Source organism: Dromiciops gliroides, chromosome 1, assembly GCF_019393635.1.
Source record: "Dromiciops gliroides isolate mDroGli1 chromosome 1, mDroGli1.pri, whole genome shotgun sequence".
NCBI classification, from domain to species: domain Eukaryota; kingdom Metazoa; phylum Chordata; class Mammalia; order Microbiotheria; family Microbiotheriidae; genus Dromiciops; species Dromiciops gliroides.
In genome coordinates, this window is record NC_057861.1 from 10,624,425 (window position 1) to 10,648,872 (window position 24,448).

The 24,448-nt window shown below is 49.5% G+C and overlaps 2 protein-coding genes across 3 annotated transcripts in view; one reads left to right on the plus strand and one right to left on the minus strand.

The window, feature by feature from the left end:
- Positions 1–564: 564 nt before the first annotated feature.
- Positions 565–4,387, plus strand: C1H22orf31 (chromosome 1 C22orf31 homolog). The gene is made up of 4 exons (XM_043989830.1): positions 565–682; positions 1,716–1,756; positions 2,282–2,737; positions 3,935–4,387. The coding sequence occupies exons 1-4, from the start codon at positions 565–567 to the stop codon at positions 4,385–4,387; spliced, it is 1,068 nt and encodes a 355-aa protein (XP_043845765.1).
- Positions 4,388–6,137: 1,750 nt separating this feature from the next.
- The window catches only part of ZNRF3 (zinc and ring finger 3), a 190,195-nt gene continuing 171,884 nt past the window's right edge, over positions 6,138–24,448 (minus strand). For both annotated transcript variants that reach the window (XM_043976542.1, XM_043976541.1), the window contains exons 3-9: positions 19,479–19,553; positions 18,896–19,027; positions 17,873–17,983; positions 14,155–14,322; positions 12,281–12,383; positions 10,059–11,672; positions 6,138–9,838 (exon numbers count right to left, since the gene is read on the minus strand). In XM_043976542.1, the coding sequence (XP_043832477.1) occupies positions 9,786–9,838; positions 10,059–11,672; positions 12,281–12,383; positions 14,155–14,322; positions 17,873–17,983; positions 18,896–19,027; positions 19,479–19,553 (2,256 nt within the window). In that variant the 3' untranslated portion in view covers positions 6,138–9,785. The remainder of the gene's footprint in view (positions 9,839–10,058; positions 11,673–12,280; positions 12,384–14,154; positions 14,323–17,872; positions 17,984–18,895; positions 19,028–19,478; positions 19,554–24,448) is intronic.

A 24,448-nucleotide genomic window follows, 5' to 3' on the forward strand; every position in this document is an offset into this window, starting at 1 on the left:
ATCCCTCTCACTTTACAGATAAAGAAACTGAGGCAGGGTTTGAAAGATGCTGGACCTCAGAGGCCACCGTAGCCCCAGCCCTTTACTCCAGAGAGGTTGAACGGCTTGCCCAAGGTTGGGATTTTGAACCCAGGTCATCTGCCTCTATTCCTAGCTTCCATATTGATTCTCACGCTTGAGTAGGTGAGTAGGTTCTCCATGCCACCCCACCAAGGTGGATCCAACTGACTGTATGTGAAAGTCTTGACACGTACATTTGTTTTTTTGTTTTTGTTTTTAATTTTTGCAGGGCAATGAGGGTTAAGTGACTTGCCCAGGGTCACACAGCTAGTAAGTGTCAAGTGTCTGAGGCTGGCTTTGAACTCGGGTCCTCCTGAATCCAGGGCTGGTGCTCTATCCACTGTGCCACCTAGCTGCCCCCTTTGTTTTTCCGGCGATGTCTGTCTTTTTTTTTTTTTTTGCGAGGCAATGAGGGTTAAGTGACTTCCCGGCGATGTCTTAATGGAAGACTGTTAGGGATGGAAGGGTGCTTAAAAATCTAGTCTGATGCCTTTGTATCAACCGATGGTGACAAAGGGGACGAGCCTTGCTCTCAAGGTCACACAACAGCTGGTGGGTGCCAGAGCCAAGTCCACACCCCTCAGACTTCCTGGAATACAAACCATCCTCTTGCAGAAAAAACGTCAGTCAAGTGTCAGACTTAAAAAAAAAAAGTAAGCCCCCTCCTCCCCCCAAGAAAGGATGAGCCCTGCTACTACCACGGGGTCTCCTCAAGCTCACATGCCTCAGTGTCAAAGTTCATAAAGCACTTTCCAGCCAATCATCCCATCTGATCCTCACAACCATCAAAGTATTGATGATGCCAGGCCCATGGGGCAGCTAGGGGGCGCAGTGGATAAAGCATCGGCCCTGAATTCAGGAGGACCTGAGTTCAAATCCGGCCTCGGACACTTGACACTTACTAGCTGTGTGACCCTGGGCAAGTCACTTAACCCCCATTGGCCCCCCCCACACAAAAAAATCTATTAGATGATGCCAGGCCCATCACCCCCATTTCACAGATGAGGAAACTGAGGCTGGGATAAGAGAAATGACTGTCAAAGAAAATCTGGCTTGAGTGGCACGAGCTGCATGATTGTGGGTTTGGCCTTCTGCCCTCCAATCCTTTCTTCCCTATCCCATCCCAAGGCCTTACAAAAGACCTCTGCAAACAGGACATTACCAAATCAAACTCCTCCCAACCCAATTTAACCATAAAGTATGATGATGTAACACACATACACACATCACAAACCAAAGTGACATCACAAATACTAGAGGTAACAGTACCAAACTGCTTTCAAAGGATCAAAACAAAACTAAACAACTTGTCCATACATGACTGAGCCAGAGAGAGGCAGGTGACTAGAAATATATTTTTTAAAAAAGGGGGAAAGAAACGTTATCCATACCTATTTTTTTTCCTAAGCTAGCTAAAATAAAATTTAAGACAACCAAAATATGGTAAGGTAAATCAATCTTCTGTTGTTTTTTAAAAAATTAAAAAAAAATATATAGCTCCGATTATTTAGAAATCCGGTTTTAGTTTGGGGGTCTAGTCTGGTCAAGCAAACTGCAAGGCTAGCTTGGGACTATGGTATCCTTTGTAGTCTGTGTTCTGTTCCTGAAAGATAGCCATTAGCCTAAGTGACACTGCTATGCCTTTGTGTTTTCAGACACCAAGTACACTTACCTCCGCATTCCTTGGCTTCGGCAGGTGGGGTTCAAAGGCACTGTGACTGACTGGGGAGTGAGGTCACCTGGGTTCTAGTCTTTCCCGGCCCCTGGTTCCCTAGTCTCTCCAACTAGATGGTAAGGTCCTTGAAAGCAGGCTGGGGAAAATCATGAAGCCAAAGATCTGGGAGGTAGGCTATAGCCTTCTAATTCTCGTGAATTTTCCACAAGCACTTGCTCTCTATCGCAGAGGGTGCTAAGACAATGCTGGTTGGCTGGGGCCTGGGAGGAAGTGCCCTTTACTTCCCCCGAGGCTGGATGGCTACTTTGTGGGGGTGTTTTAGGACGCTCTTATTCAGGTAGGACAGGGTGGGTTTTGATGGCTGCTGAGGTGGCATGAGTAAGATTCTTTGGCTCCGACTTCACGTGGGAGTATTCTGGCGAGTGTGCTTGTGCAAGGCCAGGGAGAGCTCTCAAGAGCAACTCGGAAGGGATGTTGCTATCTCCTCTCTGCAGCCTGCCTAACTGACCTTTTCCTGCTTCTTTCCCCCTTTTCTTGGAATTCTAGCACCCCATCTATATGAGGCGAAACACTGGCATTCCAACCTATGGACTCCGGCAGTCCATCCTCGTTAATAAACGGCTCCAGGACTGTTACGTGGACGCACCCACCCTCACCAACATATGGACTTCCAAAACGTGTGCAAACCCGAATGTAGCTACCAAGGGCGGTCCCACCTCTTCTTGGGAAGTTGTCAAGAACCCTCTAGTTTCAAGCTCCTTCTCTCTGGTTAAGTTAGTCCTCCGGAGACAGCTGAAGGACAAATGCTGCGCCATACCTCCCAAGTTAGGTGGTGAGGGGAAGGCACGCAAGATTCCAAAGGTCAAGACCAAGGGGACTGCCCCAGGGACAGCTGACCCAGAGGATGAGAAAAGAGAGTCTGTCCCAGAGAAAAGCAAGAGCCCTTCCGGGAAACTGTCGGGCATGTCAGATGTGATGGGGTCCATGGGACCCAACAGTGAGGTAGAGGACAGATTGCAATAGACCTCCTCCCCCAACCTCACAGACTACAATTATTAACAAGGAAAAAAATGAGGCAGCCCTTACAGTGACTGGTGTTTGGGCACGGATGTGTCTGTAACAGCAGGTCCTCACGATGCCCCACCACTCTTGAGAAAAGGGGGACCACTTATTTTACATACAGAATGATATACAAGGGAGGACCAGAAGTTAGGTGCTTGCCCAAGGTCTCAGGTAGCAATTAGCAGAGCAAAGTAAAAGATTCTTTTAAAAGTCTGATGGCCTCTCAGCAGGGGCCCCTTGGGTCCCCCAAGACCAAATGTAACTTCCTTTGGTATTTAGACCTCTTGTAAACTTGGCCCTTTCCCACCCATCCCTTCTCATATTCCAGCATCTAGCCGCCCTGGCCTATTGGCTGTTCCTCCTGCGCCACTCCACCCATTTCTGCTTCTTTGCAGACTGTCTCCCATGACTTGGAATGCTCTCCTTCCTCTGCTAGGCCCCTGAGAGCCCCTGGTTTCCTATAAAACTCATCTCCGACTCCTTTTTCTGAAGGCTTTTCCTGTTCTCCCCATCCACCTTTTTGGTATCTATTACCTTGTGGTTACTTGTTTTTTGTTTTTGTTTTGTTTTTGTCTTTTTTTTGCAGGGCAATGAGGGTTAAGTGACTTGCCCAGGGTCACCCAGCTAGTATGTGTCAAGTGTCTGAGGCCGGATTTGAACTCAGGTCCTCCTGAATCCAGGGCTGGTGCTTTATCCACTGAGCCACCTAGCTGCCCCCGCGGTTACTTGTTTATATGTTGTCTTCCCATTGTCCTGCCTCTCTGGCACATCTTGGCTGTGGCTCTGGACAAACCACCCCCTCTTGGTGCTCTAGGTAACTACCCAGACTTAGGTTACATAGGTGCTGCCAACAAGTGTAGGCAGAATTTCCTCAATGAGTAGTTTCTTAAATTAGTGAAATCATGGGTCTAGTTCCTCTCCCTACTTTCTATCTTCCTTCATTTGAATGTAAGCTACTTGAGGGCAGGGCCAATTACTGCATGGTATCCCTAGCCTAGCACATACCAAGTGCTTAATAAATGCTTGCCTCTTATTGACCAGTCAAAGAAATGGACCTTTCTGGTCCCCGAGGCTGAATAATCAAACCACTGATTTCTCCTCCGCTTCTAGCTCTGATTTTCTCTTTTTCCTGTCTAGGGCAAAGAAAGTCAAAAGGAAGAAAATGGGGCAGTTGGTGAAGAAGTCCAGGATGAGGCTGCTCCTCAGAGTCCCCCAGGGGAAGGGGAAGGAACCTCTGGGGAAATCCAAGGCCTACTTCTAGAAACCAGAAGCCAACAATATTCCCAGGATGCCCTCATTATCCATGGGCTCTCTGCTGAGCGATACACAGCCTTGTACCACTCAGTGGTGGAGCCCATGCTGTGGAATACATCAGGAACCCCCAAGAGATATAGCCTGGAGTTAGGGAAGGTCATCAAAAGGAGGCTCTGGGAAGCCCTGTGCAGTCAGGCGTTGGCCCCCAGCCCCGCAGGAGCAGGCCCTGGAAGCTTGCCGAGTGATCCTATCCCACTGGGGAAGCGCTCAGGTTCCAAACTGGAGAGAGATGTCAGTGAGCAGCCTGCAGTGCCCAAGTGGCCAAAGTTGGAGTAAAGACGTCAGAATGTAAACAGAAAAATAGAAACATCGATTAATAGGATTAGAATATTTGATACAATGTCTGAAAATAAAAAACCAACACTTTGTGCTGGAGATGTGTTCCTGGTCTTTTGTTGGATGGGCCTGACTCCCTTACTGGGCACCCATTTCATCCTTGCCACAAGGCACTGTCCCAAGGGATGAACCCTGTGGTCCTGTGGAGAAGGGTTAGACCAGAGTTCTAGCCCCAGCTTTGCCATTTACTAGCTGTGAAACCTTGGGTATGATCTTTCCTTCTCTGGGTTTCAGTTTCCTTTTAGATTAATTGGGGGGGGGGTGGTCTGCACTACATCAGGGTTCCTTGACATTTTTTGGGTCCCAGACACCTCTGGCAGTCTACGAACCCCTTCTCAGGGCATTCTTACACACATAAAATATAATACATAAGATTACAATGGAAACCAAATATACTGAAATCCAGTTGTCAAAATATTAAAATGAATTCCTATACCTCCCCTCCCAGATTAGGCATCCTTGTATTCAATGATCTTAGGAGACCCTGGCAAGTTTTTAAGTCCATGATCCTATTAAAGATTCCCTCCTGAGCCACTTGTTTCTATTCCTTTTCTTTCAAGGGGTGTGTGTGTGTGTGTGTGTGTGTGTGTGTGTGTGTGTGTGTCAGGGGGATACAGGGAAGAGAATTAAACGGTAACGGTCATATACCTCCACTGCATCAGGGCAGAACAGGGCATTCCTCATTAAAAGTCAGGCAGATGGGGGCCGCTAGGTGGCGCAGTGGTTAGAGCACCGGCCCTGGAGTCAGGAGGACCTGAGTTCAAATCGGGCCTCAGACACTTAACACTTACTAGCTGTGTGACCCTGGGCAAGTCACTTAACCCCCATTGCTTCACCAAAAAAAAAAAAAAAAAGGTCAGGCAGATGAAGCTTTTAAGGGACATTTGTAAAATAAATGTAGCCCATCTGAATGACTCCACCCATCTTTTCTCTCCTCCCTCTCTAGGCCGCTCAATGTTTTTGCTGCTTTCTGCAGGGTCACTGCCTCCCAGACAATAAAAGAGGGCCCCAGCAGCCATCCCCAAGGCCAGTGAGCCTTGGATCTAACAATCACAGCTGGCATTTATAGAACAAACCAACCTCGTAAACGAGATGCTTCAGGTACATTATTCCACATAAATCTCAATCATGTCTGAGAAGACAGCTCAGTCCTGATGAGCTGTGGGGGCACCAAACCTCCTTCTTTCGGCCCCAGGCAAATTTCCACTGGACTGGAACCAATGACCGCATTGTACATAATCAGAATTGTGAATGCAGGAGACTACCTCGGGAGGTTTATTATTTGCCCTAACCAGGACTTAGCAGCCCAGGTTTCATTTGTGTTGTACAGATGAAAAAACTGAGGTTCCCAGAGGTTAAGTGATTTATCCAGACACAAGGTGATTAGGTGCTAGAGGTACAAGTTGACCCTGGGTCTCTGCTGACCTCAAGAGGAGACCTTTCTCCAGGACACATTAATAAGACACTCCTGGAAGCGACCGCCAAATTCTCCCCTTTAGCCTCCTTCATTTCACAGGAGGAAACAAACAGAGCTTGTTGAAGGTCATGCTGCTACTTTCAATGGAGGAAGGTGGGGATTTCCAGTAGGCTCCCAGTTAAATGAAACAGTGTTGTAGCAGGACCGCCCTTTGGACCCTCGTTTCTCTCAGAACTGCTGCTGATTTTCACAAGACAGAACGACAACATCTCATACATACTTGATAAAACTGTATTTTTTTTTTTACAGCCTTTTGTACACTTTGTTACAAAACGGTAGAAGACTACAACTTAAATCATGTTTTTGGTCGGCGAATATGCAGAATTTGGGTGCAATTATCATGTATTTACAGGGCCTTGGGTTAGTGATTTCCAATGATTATTCCAATAATGTCACACTCTCAACATAAGACATGGCTTAAGATAAATATATTAGTAAATAAATATTCTGAGAACATATTTCCATAAATGAAATGTGTTGCTATACATATACAGAATATACACAAGTTGTTTTCTAGCCTTTAAAACATTAAAAAAAAATGGTAATGTTGGAGAAAGAGCCCTTTGACCAGTATTCTTACAAATCTTTACAGCAGTCTTTTACAAAACATTTTAAGTGCTATGGGAGAAAATTTTAAGAACATTTAAAATAGTTCCTCATTAGCCCAACACAATGGAGACATTTTATATAAAGAATAGAAAAAGTAGGACTATTTAAAAATAATTCTGTCATTATGATTTTCATGTTATTTGCCTGAAGTTTCAGCAGGACCTAGCAGCGAATCGGGAAGGGACTGTTAAATGGAAAAATAGCTTTATGCAAATGGCTTGGGATTGGGGGGCTGAGTGGGAGAAGACCCCAAGTCACTTCATTGAGGCTGCATCTCGTCAGTGGAAACAGTCAAACAATCATTCTTCATCAGCTCCCCCCACAGAAAGGTGGGGGATGCCACGTGGCCTGAAACCTTGCTGCCTGGCACCATGTCCGGGGCTGCGGGAGGCAGGCCCACACCCAAAGAGGGAGCATCTTGACGTCTGGGGCTGCAGTGGAAAAACTGATAGCCTCGGGATTCACCTGAAAAGGGCTTCTGGGTGGTTTCGGCACCTTCGAGCCTCAGATGGAATAAGAGGTCAGAGCGGAACATGTTACACCACCCTTCTCCGGAGGCCTCGCAGGCTAGCCAAGAAACACCAAAACCCCAAACCCAAGCCTCAAGCCCTGCCAAACACCTTGTCTTTTTTTTTTTTTCCCCTGCTACTACTCCCTTATTAAACAAAAAGTCTAATGGATTTCCTTGAGCCATGAGCAGATACAACCATGTGTGTGGCTATAAAAAAGGGTGCCACAGCCAAGCTCCTTGAAGACAGGGACAGTTGTATTTTTGTTTTTGTCTTTGTTTGCAGGGCCTGGCACAGGGCAGGTGCCTAATTCATGGGGGACTTCCCTGATGCCAAGCTGAGCCTTTCTGCTGGTTGGTTCTCAGGAGGGAGACCCCACCAGGTTCTGGGGCTGTACTGGAAGCCTGTGGGACCCACCCAGGGTTTTCACTCTGCTGGGACCACCTCCAAGAGCTCCGGGGTGACCTTTGTGGCCCTCAGTGCCATGCTCCTGGAGGTCTAGGTCACACCACGCCTTTCTTCTTTCAATATCACATCATCCCTTAAGGATCCTGGATAGTGTGCTTGGACCAAAACCAAAATAAAAGGAAGAGGGGGCAATTCTACTATGGTTCAGCATTTGGGGGCATTTAGAAACATGGCAAAAGGCCATGCCCACACCTCAACCCTGAGAAGCCTTGAGTTGATGAGCCCCCCTCCCCCCAGCCCTGTAATTCAAGCTGTTGTTGGGGGCCCAAGAACTCAGTGGTGTAGGCCCCCCCCCCCCCGCACCCTCCTCCTGGCACAGGTCCAGCAGCAGCAGCGCTTACTCTCCCCCTCCTTCGGCAGGCATTCTGGGGTGGGGTGCCAAGGCCTCTCCCAAGCTCACTCCAACACATTTCCATAGGTAAAGCAGGTGGGGGAGGGTGTCCAGGTTATTGGAAGGAAGCTCATCTTTCAAATACTGGCGAGGAGTGGCTGCGTGACAGATTGCCAGGCACAGCGGAGGTTTCGGCTGGGGCTTGAGTTCCTAAGGGACCACACCACGGCTGGTTTTGTGCACCCACCTGCCCAGCTGGTGACATGTTTGCTAATCTCCCATCCCACTTAGCTCGGTAAGAGATGCTCAGTGACCTAGAACTGCCTCTGGCCACAGGGAGGGCAGAAGCTCTCCCCACGTCCCCTTGTGCTGGCTCTCTCATTGGCTCCCATTCAGCTAACTGGCTTAGACCCACAGGTCAAGCTTGAAAGGCAATAAATAGAATTTGAATAAAATAAATTGTATTTTTCAACAAGGTGACTAGAAGAGTTAGTGAACATTGGGTTAAATGTAATCATTTCTTTAAAAAATAAAAAAAGGAAGGACGGGAGGAAAAACATATTTGACAACAACAGAAAAAAAAAAAGATCCAAATTCCTGATGAGAAATACCTTACACAGGATTCTCTAATGACGAAAAAAATCTTCCCACAACTGCTTGGGTATTTCACACCCCATTCCCCAAGCCTACTCTTTGGGACTCGAGCTGTCACCCACATCTGCCCAAGGAGTGAACAAGGAGCGCCAACACTCTCTGGGTAGGTGGGCAATTCCAGCTGGGCCTTGCCCTTGAAGCAACCGCTTCCATGGGAAACAAGTAGACTACAAGTGTGCCAGGTGACCGATGTGCCTGAACCACCAAAAGCTGCTGGGACAGAAGCAAGTACCTTGGGGCTGAGGAGACGGAAGGGGGAAGCCACGCTTGCTGGATTTGCTCTTGGAAGCCGTCCCCTCCACCTAGCTCTGGATGGTTGGGCACATCTGCATGGGCCTTCCCGCCCAGCCCAGTGCCTGGCCCTACTCCCTCAGAAGCCATCCCCTGCCTCCGAGGAAGGTCCTGGTATTGAGCACAACTTCGATCAGACACACTTACACAGTATCCAAGGCAACCAAACTCCATTCCCACTGGGCTGTATCCGATCCAATCACCTCCACGGGCCCAGTGGGCCCAGCGGTTGCCATCCTGGGTCTGCAGGAGAGTGAGCCTCACTGCCTCAGAGTGCCGTGACCCACCATGTTGCTCATGGTGGGGGAGGAGGGCTCTGGCTTAGTTTTCAGAAGGTTAATGGTGTGCTGGCTGCTGTCAACCTGGGGCTGCAGACACAATCTGAGCCCCCCAGGGGTTCAAGATTTGCAACTAGAACAGCAAAGACGTGATTGCATCTCTCTTCAGGTTGTGCCCATATCAACCAATCACACTTCAAGTTTCTGGTTAGATTTCTAAGGCAGGGATAGCCCTGAGCATATCAAAGGCCTGAACTCCCTGGGGGGAGACAACAGTATCTACACAAGACACAGTTTGTTTAAATGCAGTAGTGTGTGAGCTTTCTTTTCAGCAAAAGTTGGTGAGTTTAAGATTTTAAAAAATATATATTTAAATAACACTTTTTACATTTACATAGAATATTTTTTAAAAAGCAGAGAGCTTGCTCCTACCCCACTCTGAACCCCGACGCACACACTGTAGAGGATGCACGAATAAACATTTGCTTGGAAAGGACACGGGGTCTGGAGGTGGGCAGTGGGTCAGGTTCTCAAGGTTGGCGCTGCCACGTTGGTGGCTCACATTCTGGGGCAGGGGGAGGGCTGGCTCTCCATATTACCACTTTTCTGTTTGTCAAAGCTAAAAAAAGTCCGGCCTTTTTGTTTCTTTTTTCTTTTGAAAGGAAGGCAAACAATTTGGAGTCTCCGCTGAGTTGCTGTTTCTAGCTAACAGTCCATGAGTTCAGATAATTCGGCCACTTCTGTCCGGCGGTGGGTGAGGGTGAGGTCCCAGGCCTGGGAGAGAGAACACAGGGGTCAGACACACCAGAATACTCAACCAGGGTGCACTTCACCCAGACAGCAGGGGGGATGCCTCCCTTCCTCCAACGTTCTGGGGTCTCCACAGTGAAGAAGCCCCAAGCCCCTACTGAGGTCTGACTGCCCGGGGCCCTTTCTGGGAAGCCTGGGGTCGTGTGGCAGGACGCCTGGGCCCGCAGTCAGCCCAGTCTCTTACCTGCAGCCTCCATGGGTGCTGCTGCTGCTTCTGAAGAGTCCAGGGTGGCCCTAGGGAAGAAGGCCCTAGTTCCCTCCTCGTGGGGACGAGGGAAGGCGCTAGCCTGGAAAGCCAGGTCTCTCTCTTCCTGGGCCTCTCCCAGGCCCTGGGGGTGCTGAGAGCCGGCCTCAGGGGACTCATCCCAGGAGCTATAGTGTTGGGTCCCTTGACAGTCTGTGGGCAGGGCCGCGTCACAGCCCATGTCCTCAGGAATGATGGGGATGCGCTGGCCCAGCTCCCGCGACCCCATGTAGCAGCTCGGCAGGGTCTCATCGGTGAGCGTGTAGCGCACGCTCACGGCATAGTCCTCGGTGTAGCAGCTGCTGCCGCTCCCACCAGGGGGCCCCTGCTTCTCTTCATAGAAGTAGCAGGCCAAGCCCCCACACCTTACCCCATCTGTCCTCCGCAAATGGTCTGGGCCCAGACACGAGGCTCCCGCGCCAGCCTCCAGAGCCGGGCGCGGGGCCTCAAAGCAGCATGTGCATGACGGATCTGGGGCCGCCGCAGAGGCCTCCGGGCCCCTCCAAGCCCTCCTAACGTCCCACGTGGCCCCTGGAGGAGCCTCGAGCCCCCCTTCTGAGGTAGAGCTGCTCACATCCCTTTGCTCCAGCGAGGAATGGCTGCTATAGTTGACTTCGAGGCTGCAGCTGGACAGCTGGTCCCCGGAGGGGGAGGCCGCGACAGGCCCGCGTTCTCCGCCGTGGAGGGGGGGTCCTTCTAAGAGCACTGCTGGCCCCCGACTCAGGCCGCCCCCCTCGGCGGTCCGGCAGGGACTGCGGCTGCGGTAAATGAAGGGGTCGTAGTCGCTGCTGAGTGAGCTACGGAAGGTGGAGCAGCTCCCGTAGACACCCTGGTTGCTGACCTCAGTGCAGTCCACCACAGAGTCGCTGGACGAGCAGCGGCATTGGCTGGATGAGCCGCCGCTGCTGCTGCTGCTGCTGTCGCTGCCAGGGCAGTCGGCCAGGTAGCCGCTGCACACCGAGCGGTGGCCGTGGTAGCAGCTGAAGCTGGATGTGCTGCCGCTCTCCAGCTGGGCAGAGGGCGCCACGCGGACCACAGTGGGGAAGAGCAAGCTGCTGCCCGGCTGGAAGGCACGGGAGGGGCCCTGAGGAGCGAGGCCGGGTGGGGCCGGGGCCTCCTGCTCTGGGTAGCTGAGGCCCTGCAAGTAGTAATGCTGGTACATGGTCTCATACTGGGGGAGGCAAGCTGCCTTGGAGAGGCCGCGCCCACTCAACTTGGACCTGCGGAAGGTGTGGGCGTGGGCCGGCCCATAAGTCCTGTGCTCCAGGCCACAGCGGTGAGGGTTCAGGGCACGGTCCAGGGGCAACGGGGGGTAGCTGGGGATGTAGGCCGGGGCCTGGCCCGTGTACAGGCCCTGATCCCCACGGGGGTCGACGGTCAGCAGCGTGATAGGGTTTCCTTGGGAGTCTATGCTCGTCCGCATGGGATAGGCGGGAATCTGGCCAGTCCTGTGCACCCGCCCCGGATAATGCACTGGCAAGATGACCCTGGGCTGCCGGCTCCGCCCTGGGTTCCCTGGCTCTGCACACCCAGGGCCCGGGTTTCCCTTTTGTTCTGGGGAAAAGGGGAAAACCGGTGAGATATCCACAGAAACGTGCCACGATGCCTAACCACCACCACCAGACTCGGCCAGGTCTGCCGGTTCCCGCAGGAGGCCCAGCCGGAGGTGGACTGAGGCCTGGGTGCCCACAAAATAGCCGGCCCCATTAGACCACTTCACTCCACTGTGAAACATCTGTACTCAAGGAGTGATGGCCAGTCACAACGGCCCACTGCCTCGTCCCCCCAGAGAATGAGCAGAACCGAGGAAGGGCAGGTGCCCAAGTCAGAAGGATGATCCCTGCTTCTGCCCTCCAACTGCCCAGCTGAGGTCTGACTGCATAGATGGGTGGTATCTGATGCCCGTGAAACTGGCACTCACACCAAGGAATCAGAGCCCTGGAGTCCGGGGCTAACGTCAGTGGGCAAGAAGCCCATGGGGGCAGCAGAGCCACAGCTCGCTGGTGACTAACTTATGGTGCCTTCACACACTTGCCAAGGGCCTAGAGTTACAGTGGGCAGCATGTGCGAGGTCTGCCAAGGTGGCTGGGGAAGCCCTGAGGCCTGCAGGGGCAGGTGCCCCTCCCAAGGTCTCCCAAACAGGGGATTGCCCTCCTACTCACCTATTATATTGTGACGGCAGTGCGGGCAGGTGTGGTGCTGAAGCAGCCAGGGGTCCACGCACTTCTTGTGGAAGCGGTGAGTACAAGGAATGACCCGGAGCTCCTGCAGATGAAGAGGAGAACCACGGGCACTTTCAAATCCTGATACTCCCAGGAAAGGCCCCTTGGAGCGAGCCAGGGCGAGGCCCTGCCTGCATGGGGGGCGCCTGTGTGTGCAGCACAACCCGGGGCTGGAGAGATGCCTTCCCAGCACTGATCCCACGGCCCCAACAGACCCTGCACTCTGCTGGGCCCAAGCCCCCTCATCTATAAGATGAGGACAACGAGCCCTCAGTGCTGCGAGGAGCCACGTGTTCTAGCCACACTGCAGCCCTAGGGACATCTGTACCACTCTGGGCGGGAGGGCCAGGGAAATCAGAGGTGCTGGGCTTGACCCCAGAGATTCTAAATGGGGCAGAGGGAACAGGAGGGGCCGGTGCGGAGCTGCAGGAGAGGGCGCTGTGGCGTATGGGAGCCCAGCAGGCCCCCTGCGCACTGGTTGCAGACGCGCCATCGGGAAGGTCGCTGGGGCTGCGGAGGACTGCTCTGACCTCTCGAGGCCCAGGATCCTCAGGAAGCTCCTCCTGCACGGGCCTGCTTGCCTTTCCCCAGAAAGCCACCATCAGTGTGTGTGGAAGCTGGCATACGCACATGGTGGGCTGCCGGTCTCTGTCTGCAGAGGCCCAGCACCATGCTGGTCACAGACATATACTAGATCACAAGAACTCTTGGGATCTGGATTCAGGGAGGGGTATCACACCACAGAAAGCAATGTGTGTGTGTGGAGGGCAGCTAGGGGGCACCGATTCATGAGGACCTGAGTTCAAATCCAGCCTCAGACACTTGACATTTACTAGCTGTGTGACCCTGGGCAAGTCACTTAACCCTCATTGCCCTACCCCCCACCCCCCCAAAAAAAGGAAAGAAAAGAAAAAAAGCAAGAAAGCAATGCTGGCTGAATCTTTGAGATACTTAAGTGACAAGCCTCCCTACATGCTTATCAAAGGAACTGAATCTTGGTGGTGGAAATGACCTGAGAGATGGTGTCCAGGCCTCTGCCTGATGGATGCTACTTACAGCATTCCCCATTGAGTCACACAGCCTTTGTTGAGTTACTTCCCCTGGGCAGCCTGTTCCATGTTGGACAATTCTAACTATTGATTGTTCTTCCTCATATTGGGTTGACGCCTGCCTCTGTGGGACCCCTACCCACTGGTTCTTGTTATTTTTTCATCTTAGAAAGCAAAGATCCTGGACATTTCAGAGGATGAGAAGGTGAGGCTGGGTAGTGCCCCATTTACTCTGGGAGAGATGGTACCCACATGGATAAAGCTCGGGCCCTAGCCAACTGCATATATGAACTGAATGACAGATGAACCATCGGGACAAAGAAGCTCCCAAGGGCAGAGCAATCACTTCTTTCTGCCCGGCTCTCACTGGCAAACCAGCAGAGGAACGCTAACGGTTGTTGCTGTTGAGTTGTTTTTTAGTGGCAGGCAACTCTCTGTGACCCATTGGGTTTTCTTGGCAGAGATCTGGGAGGGGTTTGTCATGCTCTTCTCCAGCCCATTTGACAGATAAGGAGGCTGAGGTAACCAGGGTGAAGTGACTTGCCCAGGGTCACTCAGCTAGGAAGTGTCTGAGGCTGGATTTGAACTCAGGAAGATGAGTCTTCCTGATTCCAAGGCCAGGGCTCTGCACACCATGGCGCCCCCTGGCTGCCTCATGGGGCATGGAGGTGTTAATTATACCCCCCCCACACACACACATACACACAACAGTCCTCCCCCATCCTCTGCCAGTGAAGGCATGCCTGTGGATTTCCTTGTTATTACCTCTCCATCAATGTACTTCTCCAAACAGATGGCACAATCCGAAGTGGAGCTGCTGCTGAGGGTGTCCAGGGCCCCCCAGCTCCCTTCCCGAACACCCTTACTCTTGGACTTAAACTGCCTCGTCTCCATCTTCTCTAGAGCCTGCACAGCCAGCCTGTTCATGGAATTCTACACAGGAGAAAGGAGGACGCTTCCGTTAGGGTTCTGCCACAAATGCTTCCTGTCGATGGAGACCACACTGTAGTGCACGTGGACACCCAACATTCACCAGTGTGGCAGCCACGACTCATTAGAAGTTCACCAAGAAATTGCGGATCATGAGAGGGTATGTGCTGCCCAAACACCCAGGGATCAGTGGACATTAACCCTGAATCAATGCCTTTAGGAGAAGGTAGGGGCTGCACAAGATACCTTTTAGTCACTAACAAAACGCTCTGGAGAAATCTCTAACTTTCTTGTTTTTTTAGTGGAGATATTCCACATATGATTCACAGGCTCATCTCCCAAATGATAACCAATCATGTCTATGATAAAGTCCAATATAAGGCACAGTTGTTTACAAATATAAAACTGATTTCCGACGTTTTGCTTTCTTTTAAATGCACTCACTTCTGCAACAAAGAAATACACAATCAGACTACAGTAGCCAAGCTTCAAGTGACTAGTCTGTTTCATTTCCACAGGAAAAACCACAATATGATAGAAGGTCCAAGCCATTAAGAAAAAAACTAAAATGAGTATCCCCCCCCCCATCTTATTTGTCTTAGGAAATAACCAATCCTGCCAGGCAAAAACTTAGTCCTTAATCGAATGATACGAGCACAGAACATCCTTATCTTCATAGGACAAAATACCCCATGCTATTAGCTGGATATGATACCTATAAAACAAGGTATGGCAAAAGGTTTTGGTCAGATGAAAGAGTGCTTATATTTACAAAATCTGTTTGAGACCTTCAAAATTTCCAACTGTTATGCCAGTACATAAAGTAAGAATCATTTGAGATTTGCCCAAATGGGTGACAGTTAAGTTTTCCAAGGGATATCCTACTGGGAGGCAGCAGAAGAGAGAGTCTAGTAGGATACATGGGAGCAAGTTGGAGGTCTTTCCAATAATTACTTTCAAAAACATGGCATTTGACATTTGACATAAAATCATGCTTCTAACACTAGAATACTTCCAATGGGGTATTAGTGTTCAACTTTTACAGTTGTGGCGAGACTATTTCCTCACCAATTCATATCACTGTGTACGTGAGTGCGTGCATACATCTCTCTATTTTGTATATCCATATGGAAAAGCTGCCCCTTCAACAATCTTAGCCAGGAAGAGCTTAGTCATTTGCCCCAGGAAGTCTAGCAACAACCTTGCTGCAGAGCTGCAGATTCACAAAACTCTCTGATGTGCTAAGTTCTCAAGGGTTTGACCTTTCGATGCTAAGTGCATTCCCAACAGCACATGTTTTCTTCTGGACCAGAGAGTGCCATGCTGGGAGTCACCAGGGTAGGGAATGCTCCTGTGGTAGGAGGCTGGCAGGGAGACCAGAATCCCCCGGATCAGGAGAGGAAGGGCTCAGTCCCCACCCACCCTCTCGCTGGCCTCTCAGCAGCAGCAGCAGCAGCAGCAGCAGCAGACCATCTAAGGTGACCTACATCCACAGCACCATGGAGACCAAAGATCAGCACAGTTGTCACCTGGACTAGGAAGTAGTTCAGTTTACTATCAGGGCTCCCCTTCATTACATCGTTACAAGATGGCATCCTTAGAAGGGGACTGGAAGCCCAACTAGAACCTCTGGCCAAAGCCGTCTCTCTCCACAGGCCAGGCCCGGGTCGGGGCGGCCAACAAGTGCTCTGTGCTCTGGAGGGTCAGTGCTTTCCCCATCAGGACAGCTGCTGAAGAACACAGATTTCTTCGTTGACATTTCAGGCCATCACAGATTCAAGGCTGTGGATTCCCCTTCCTAGAAAGGTTATCTTTTTAACTGTGTGCAGGTGCATGTGCACACAGAGGTGGGGGCGGGTACACACATGGCAAGGAGCGGGGCTGTTAAGGCTCCAGAACCTTAGGCCCTACCCCATAGCCCTCATCCTTATTGAAATTAAGAGAATCAAGCCCTCTCTTTTTCTCAGTGAGAAGCTGCTCCCTGAAAGACTTTCTCCACTGCAAAGGTTCAGCATGTTAGAGTAACAGACCACTTAATGCCCAGGAGTTTTGGGGAACAGATGAAGGTGGCTGGAGTCAAGAGACCTGAGGTGGGGTCCTGGTTCTTGCACTTCCCAGTTTCGTCAGTTTTGGTCAAGTTACTCGCCTCTCTGATCTCGTGAAACGGAATCTGCTCACTGCTCCACAGGGCTCCTCTATTTCATTTTCCCTCCTTTTGGGAGTATATTGTTTTACCTTCTGGAGTACACCATTCCAGAATCGATATCCTTAACGATAGTGGCTGCTTAATCTCACGTGCTCCATTATGGCTCTGTAGTACCCGAATTCTTTCCTTTCAGAGTCTGCAGCATTTTTCTTTCACCTGGGAATTCTGGATTTGGGCTTTAATATTCCTGGGAGTTTTTATTTGGGGTTTTCATTCAGGAGGTGACTGGTGGATGCTTTCAATTTCTACTTTGCCCTCTGGTTCTAAGAGATTTGGACTGTTTCTTTTATCATTTTTTAAAATGTAATGTCTAGGCTCTTTCTTCAGCTAGTCCAATGATTCTCAAATTATCTATCTTCAATCTGTTGTGCAGGTCAATTGTTTTTCCTATGAAATATTTCACATTTTCTCCTTCTTTTCCATTCTTTTGACTTTATTATTTCAGGGAGTCATCTTCCATCTGGCCAATTCTAATTTTCAAGTAAGGCTCCAGTGAGGCTTTGTACTTCTTTTATGGCAATATTAATTATTTTTTCATATCTTCCTTATGTAGCTCTCATTTATTTTCTACTTTTTCCTCTGCTATTCTCATTTACTTAAAAAACTTATTTCTTCCTATTATTATTATTTTTAGCAAACACTTTTAAGTTTTAGGAATTCTTGTTGGTTACTCCTTTATTTTCTATCTTCCCTATTTATTGGCTCCTTCCCTGCTACTTAGAAAGATACCCAAACCTCATGCTTCCTTAAAACACTTTCAGAGGCCCCTGTCATCTCCTAAAGCTATTGTCCTTTATCACTTGCTTTCTCAGCAAATTCCTAGAGAATTCTGGATGTGTCTTGTGAGGCACACCTGTCATTCTCACTACTGGGCAGCTTCTGAGGCTGGTGGATCTCTTCAATTCTGAGATGCAGGGGGCTATGAAATAGGGTGTCAGTCCTAAGTCTGGCATTAATAGGGTGAGCTTCTGGTGGGGGGTGGGAGAGAGAAGGGAATATTTTCTCCTTTAGTTTTTTGTGACATTCATTCATGGTGCTCATTCACACCATTTTGTTTACTTGTATTTCTGTGCCCCATGCTTAGCATACAGTAAGTGCTTAATAAATGCCTTTACATTAATGTGTATATTGTTATTCTACCCCCTCAGCCCCCACCCCCGCCACAGGTAAACAATGGCTCCGTTCTTGTCTTTCTTCAGCACAGTGCTTGGTAAATGGTGAGCACTTAATCTCTGCTTGCTGAGTGCAGAGGCTAATGGGGTTTGGGATGGGGGTCTTTCACACCTATTGGCTAGCTAAGGAAACTGTCAGAAGGGCCTAGGTAGGAGAGCTGCTTTCCATCATTACCTGGCTGCGTCTCTGCTTCAGCTTGATTTTGACAAGGAGGAAGAGGCAAACTAAGGAGACCACCACAAAGAAAGCCAGGAAAATGCCCATGTCAAAGTACTCGGTGGGTTGCTGGGGGGAAAAAAGAGAGATCATGGTTAACTTACTGCTTTGAATTTACTTATGTGTTCCCAACTGGCCCTCCCTCTGTTCTCTCCATGAGCAGGGGCTCTAGCAGCATGCGGGCATCATGACCCCAGGCCTGAGCTGGTGCCCTCTAGCGTGCTGGGCAGCCACAGGCACTGGCTTTGGAGAAGCCAGAACCCCAGGGAACAGCAAGGACACATTCTATGGCAAGGCAAAGAAGCCCAAATATTCCGTCTGCAGAACAAAGGAGCGAGTGTCACGTTTGAGGGAACAGTGATTGCCAGCCACACGATTAACGGTTACAACAACTCAGAAGACTGCACACCGCTTCCAGTACAATGATTCACATTTACCACGGCGCTACAGAAGCCAGCCACTCAGTGCAGCGGTGATCGCCTTTGGTATGAAGCATTCTGCCTCTGGCTCACAGAAACCTTTCTCCCCAAACCTAGAAGACTTCTCTCCAAGGAAAGAGAGGCCATGGGCTCTGGAGACAGCACAATGTCCTTCTAAAGAAAGTGTCCTTAGAACCTGAGCCCTGAAATGCTGAGGAATTATTTAAATCAGGCAGAACATCTGACCCCAGGTGGCACAAGGCTCGGGACAAAGAGAGTCAGAGGCTGCGACATCCTTCCTGTCACCGCTAAGGGCCTAAGTCACAAAAGTAAAATCACCTACTTGTAAGAGGATTTCTTGTCTCAAACGTATTGTCCTAAGCAAAGGTAGGAGGAAGAGAAAGATGAGGGGAAACAAAATTCTATTTCATTCTTTCTAACTAATCCTACCACTTTTTGCTTTAATTCTCCAATTATTTTTTTTTAAGATTTTAATTTCCAATAGCAGTTGCAGAACATAGAGTATGGGGGCTCTGCAGAGCCCCTGCTTCCAGAGCCTCACCCGGGGAGGCCGATGCTGAATCCTTGCTCGTGCCACCTTCTGCTTGTTAACAATGTTCATCAGCTTGACAGCGTCAGCCCCTTTCACGTATACCACTGGCCTCTTCAGCGGATCTTCTGAGCCCTGGTTTAGCTAGGAAAGGGAAGAAGATGCCAATTAGTAGAGGCACTCGAAGGCCCTGGAGGAAAGTAGTTAAGAGGGGAGGGGCAAATACAAGGCTGGACAGAGACCTTCTCTCAGCCTCTGAGCTGCCCCACAAGCCAGGGTCTGGCTGGTTTCCCCCAGGTCATTTTCTGTTGCTGGGGGCCTTAGGGAAACACAGACTTGGAGACTAACGAGGGCAACTGGACTTTGCAGCTATTGAGGGGCGGAGATGTGGCTCGAGCGGCACAGCCAGATGCCTGAACACACTATTTCCCCAGTCTTTGTTCTTCATTTTAATAGGGTCATATGCACACTAAGCCCCACAGGCTCAGCCTCTGTACCTCTTCTCCATTCAAGAAGTTCCCATTCCAGAGAAGAATCAAGGCAAGGCCAGGGTCCTCTACAAAACAGGGACATCTATGTGAAGTCAAGGCTTTACCTGGTCGATGGCATCTGGATTTTCTGAGACATCAAAGATGACTGCAGTGGCTCCTCGCTGTACAGCTCGCTTGGCCTGAAAAGACAATACAGGTTAATGTCTAAGACCTGTCACCTATTCTAAATCCCAACAATGTTCTTCCCTCAAGGGATTCTCTGTGGGAACTCTTCTATACCTCGGGAGGCCAGCCCTGCTCAGGTGAAAAGACACACACCACCTCTAGTCTTAGCCTTCCCAGCTGAACAGGACTTCCCATCACAGACCATGCTCTGGGAATATGGGGGAGTTTATGTTGGGCTGAACCAGGAAATAATTTGGGTTCCTTCTAATTAATGGCTATTCGAATTCATCATTATATATTTCCTCTTAAAAATAACAGAAGATCAAATCTTTAGCACACCCTATCCTAGGCACTGTGGGGAACACAAAGAAACACAGGGCAAACTGCCTTCAAGAATCTTATCTGACTAGGGGAGAGGATTAGGCACACATCTACACAAAAATCACAAGTAAGGCATGGAAGGATATGCTAAGTGTTGTTTTTTGTTTTTTTTTGCGGGGGGGGGGGGGGGCAGGGCAATGAGGGTTAAGTGACTTGCCCAGGGTCACACAACTAGTAAGTGTCAGTTGTGTGAGGCAGGATTTTACCTCAGGTCCTCCTGAATCCAGGACCGGTAATTTATCCACTGTGCCACCTAGCTGTCCCTGAGGATATGCTAAATGTTAAATGGCTATTTTCACAGGTTCACTGGATACAGAGCTCAGGGAGGGCTCAAAGTCTACTCAGATAACCTGGCATAGATGCAACTGTCCTACAAGGTTGAATAATAAGGTAGCTCATTAAACTACGGCAGTAAAACAAATGGCTCCTTCTGGGCCAGTAGAGCCATCCATCCACTAGAGGGCAGGCTTGTTCCATGGCTTTTCAGCCAGCTTGTGTCTTATTTGACTGGAGTTCTGGTGCCAATCCTACCCCACAGGATCACCAGAGGCTACACCAGACCCTTCTACTTTCGAAGCACCCACTGATCCCCAAAGTTCCTCCAGACCCGGGGCCTGACCTCTGTGGCTGGGGTCTCCAAGTCATGGGGAGATGGACAATTGCTACCTGAATTTCAACCCAAACCTTTGCATAACTGATTTTCTAAGTGCAGTGAGCCGTTAAGCGCTGAGTCCATTCAGATCTCTACACCTGGGCAAAGCAGCTTTTTTTTAAGCTTCGAGAGTCATTAAAATCAAGTAATGAAGTTAAGTGAGTTTAGAACCAACTACACACAAGGTCTTAAAACAAGACTGGGGGCAGGGGGGTGGGTGGGAAGGAGAGAGTCAGAGTTGCCCTCTCTTGGCCAAGGTGGAAGAGCAGACCCAACTTCACAGCTGATTTGGGCAAGATTTGATGTGGGTAGGTCCCCCACCCTCCTAAGGGTTAACCAGGTTGGTGTTTCCATGGCAAGGATCCCCATATCAGAGCCCCCTAACTCTAGTAATCCATCAGCTTCAGCCTCTCTGGTAGCAAGGACTCAGGGACCACATATCTACCATAGCCAGGTAAACCATGCTGCAAAAATACTAAAGTATATTTAATCACACTGGTTTTTGTTTTGTTTTGTTTTTTGGGGCAAGGCAGTGAAGGGTTAAGTGACTTGCCCAGGGTCACACAGCTAGTAAGTGTGAAGTGTCTGAGGCCAGATTTGAACTCAGGTCCTCCTGAATCCAGGGCTGGTGCTCTATCCACTGTGCCACCTAGCTGCCCCAATCACACTGTTTTTAAGGAAAATTGTAGTTATTAGTACAAATGCAAAAATGTTTTGTACTGCTAAATACATCTTATAGCACTGCTAATCTCATTTTTAACCTAACTTTTCTTTTTTTCCATTTTTGTGAAGGTTTAATTATGTACCTGATATTAGTGTACTAGTGCCTGCATCTAATTTGCAAACAAAAATATTTAGAGTGTGTGTCAAAGATTTTTAGAACAGGGTGTATGATCTTAGAAGTGTGCCGATCACTGATCTAGGGCCACGGTATTTAAAGAATTCTGAAAAGGCAGGTAACCAGCGAAGATAATTCAGAAAAGCAGGACACAGAAAGATGACCCAAGACATTCTCCAAGCAGGATCCATCAATTCGGCCTATCTCATATACACCCCACGTATCTCGGGATCCTGGGAGATAAACTGTGATCCACAATTGGAAGGCCAGCCCCAAACCAAGGGCAAATGGTACAGCGGAGACTCCTCTACAGCCACCTGGGAGAAGAAAGGGGAGCTGGATCCTGACCACGGGGGCTTAAAAAGGAGGTAAACAAGCCACTTCTCTGTGCCTTTATTGGGCTTTCATTTCATCAAACAGCACCTGAGGAAAATGAGCTCTGAACTATTTTTCGGTCTTGGTGGATGAGCCCCTCAAGAGCCTGCCTGTCCTCTTTGATGCGGGCACACCTGGAGAGGCCCTAATCGCTGCTGGGGATGAAAGGCTGAAGGAATTTGGGGTAGTGCAGACACATGCCTCTGAGGCAGGGCTCCAGCGAAGCCTGCCTCATCACAGGCCCTTTGGTCTTTGTCTCAAAGGAAACAGGAAGACTCAAGAATTCAGAGGCTGGAGACTTGTAGGAATGACCCTGTTCTGGCAGGGGAAGATGAGAAACACCTGACTTGGTTTCTACACTGTGTAAGCTAGTCAAGAATGAATGTCTTAGAGTGCAGGGGCCTCCCCAGTGCATCCTACGGATTGCTCCCCATAGACCCCTCTCCAGGAGGCTCCAATACCCAAGTGTGAGTGTGTGTGAAGGGGAAGGGAGTACGCTCTGAAATACGTCAGTGGTATAAGAGAAGGAATACTGGATGGAATGTCCAAAGACCCAGATTGGAGCATCTACACTCGAATCAGTATTTGTGGGCAAATGGAAGAGTGATTCACACACTCCCCCATCTCCTTCTTAGAGTGCCTTAGGCTTCTGAAGTACTTTTCATTCAACACCTTGTGTCATAGATAGCACAAGGAGCACCCGCCATATTAGTGATGAGGCAGAGCTGACCTCTGACACCCCAAAGCACCTGAGCTAGGAGACATCTCCAGGGCTATGAACGTCACGGATGGGGGTTGGGGGGGGGGAAGCTTTTACAAAGTCAGATACTAAAGATTCCAAATTCACTGCTTCTCAAAGACAGTTTCCATTGATTAGGGCTAATAATAGTGTTTATTTCTATAGGGCTTTATAATTTGCAAAGTACTTTACAACTGTTCTCACTAGATCCTCACAGCAATCCTGGAGGCAGGTGTTATCACCCCCATTTGATTGATGAGAAAGTTGAGGTAGACAGAGGTGAAGTGAGCTGCCCAAGGTTGTCCAGTTAAGAAGGGTCTGAACCTGTGAACCAAACTCAACACTTCTGGACCCCAAGCCCAGGGCTTCACGCACCGTGGTGCCCCCTGGCCAAATGGGCGCACTTGATGCTCTCCATCCCGGACACTCCATCTTCTCTCTGTGGCTTTCCATAGGTGGATACAATGACCCCGCTGCAGCCAATCCCTTGCTCTTTCTCAAGAAGGCAGAGCTTGAATGTTACCTTGTTGTAGGAGAGGCCTTTCCCAAGGCCCCGGCTTGGTTCTCCCACCTCATACCCGCCTTGTTGCCACACAGTGCTCCACCTGCCGGAGGGTTGTGAGTCTCCTCCCTTTGGAGGCCTTCAAGAGCCAGGACAACCAACAGCCACTCAGCGGCCATGTCGATGGCGGGGCTCCCACTCCATGAGTGAGCCGGGTTAGAGGGCTGCTGACGTCCCTTCTGAGTCTCAAATTCTGTGATTTGAAGTGAAAAAACTACCTTGGTTACTCCTTGTAGGGCCTCCCCTCCCTCCTCTGCAAGAGGATGGTGCTAGCTGGGATGCCTGCTCTAAAACCAATCACTCTCATTTGAACACCACGGATGGTCCTGCGGACAGACAAGAGGACCCAGAATTCTGAACGGGTGGAAAACCCTTGTAAACAGAGCGCCCTGTACACCAGCCCCCGATCTAGCCGTAACAGGCCAACGAGGACAGGACGACACCATCATAGAGTCAAATATTCCTTATAGAAGTTCACATTCTACTAGGGAGGGGACATTGGAACCTAAGAATTCAGACTGATAGACAGAAGGAAGCAGGAACTGGCACATTTGGTGCATGACTCAAGTCTAGAAAATAACATTCTGATTCAAAGGTTAACAAAATCTCAACCCACTGACACGACAGCTTCCACCATGGCTTATACAGCTCTTCAATGCTTGGAATGTACTTTATACACAGGCTGTCATTTGATTCTTTCAAAAGCTTCATGAGGTAGGTAACTCTAGGGGTGTGTGATCACCTATATGAAGGGTCCTTCTTGTGACCCTTCACATGGGTGATCACTCACCCCCTACAGTGATTGATACCTTTGTGCTTGACACTGTCAATCACAGGCCTCTTGCAATGACAAAATCTCAAGCTCTACAAGTCAGGACAATTGTTGTTCTCATTTGTAAAATGAAAGGGGCTCAATGAGATCTGGGACCCCTCTCAAATTAGCTCAGGTAGTTTGTCTGGAGGCCCACCTCATGGAAGGTGGCCGAATACTGGGTATCCTCAGGGCATTCTCCATTCACCACCGTAGTCTGCGATTCCCTAAAAGGAGCCGTTGGTCAAAGGTGATGCTGTGGCGGCCAACCTTACGCATAAGAGCCTCTTTGAAGCAAGCTTGAGTGGTCCTAAATACCAGGTTGACACGTAACTTGCATCATTCAAAGGACTTGCCACAATTGGCTTTCTACAAGTCCTTCAAGAACTCAGATCACTTCTACACCCCACCGAGAGGCAACAAGGTAGGTAGGGTTCTTCTAGGACATCCGCATCTCCACGAATACCAATCCACAGCCACAGAGCCCCTCAAATACCTTGGTCAACTATCTGCTAAGTGTAAAGTACTGTCTACTACGTGAAAGTTAAAAG

Bases quoted from the DNA above. Each gene is read 5' to 3' on its own strand.
- C1H22orf31 (XM_043989830.1), top strand. From the start codon at position 565: ATGGTGACAAAGGGGACGAGCCTTGCTCTCAAGGTCACACAACAGCTG. The intron at 1,757-2,281 runs GTGGGGTTCAAA...TTGGAATTCTAG, and splicing joins GCATTCCTTGGCTTCGGCAG to CACCCCATCTATATGAGGCG. The intron at 2,738-3,934 runs GTAGAGGACAGA...TTTCCTGTCTAG, and splicing joins CCATGGGACCCAACAGTGAG to GGCAAAGAAAGTCAAAAGGA.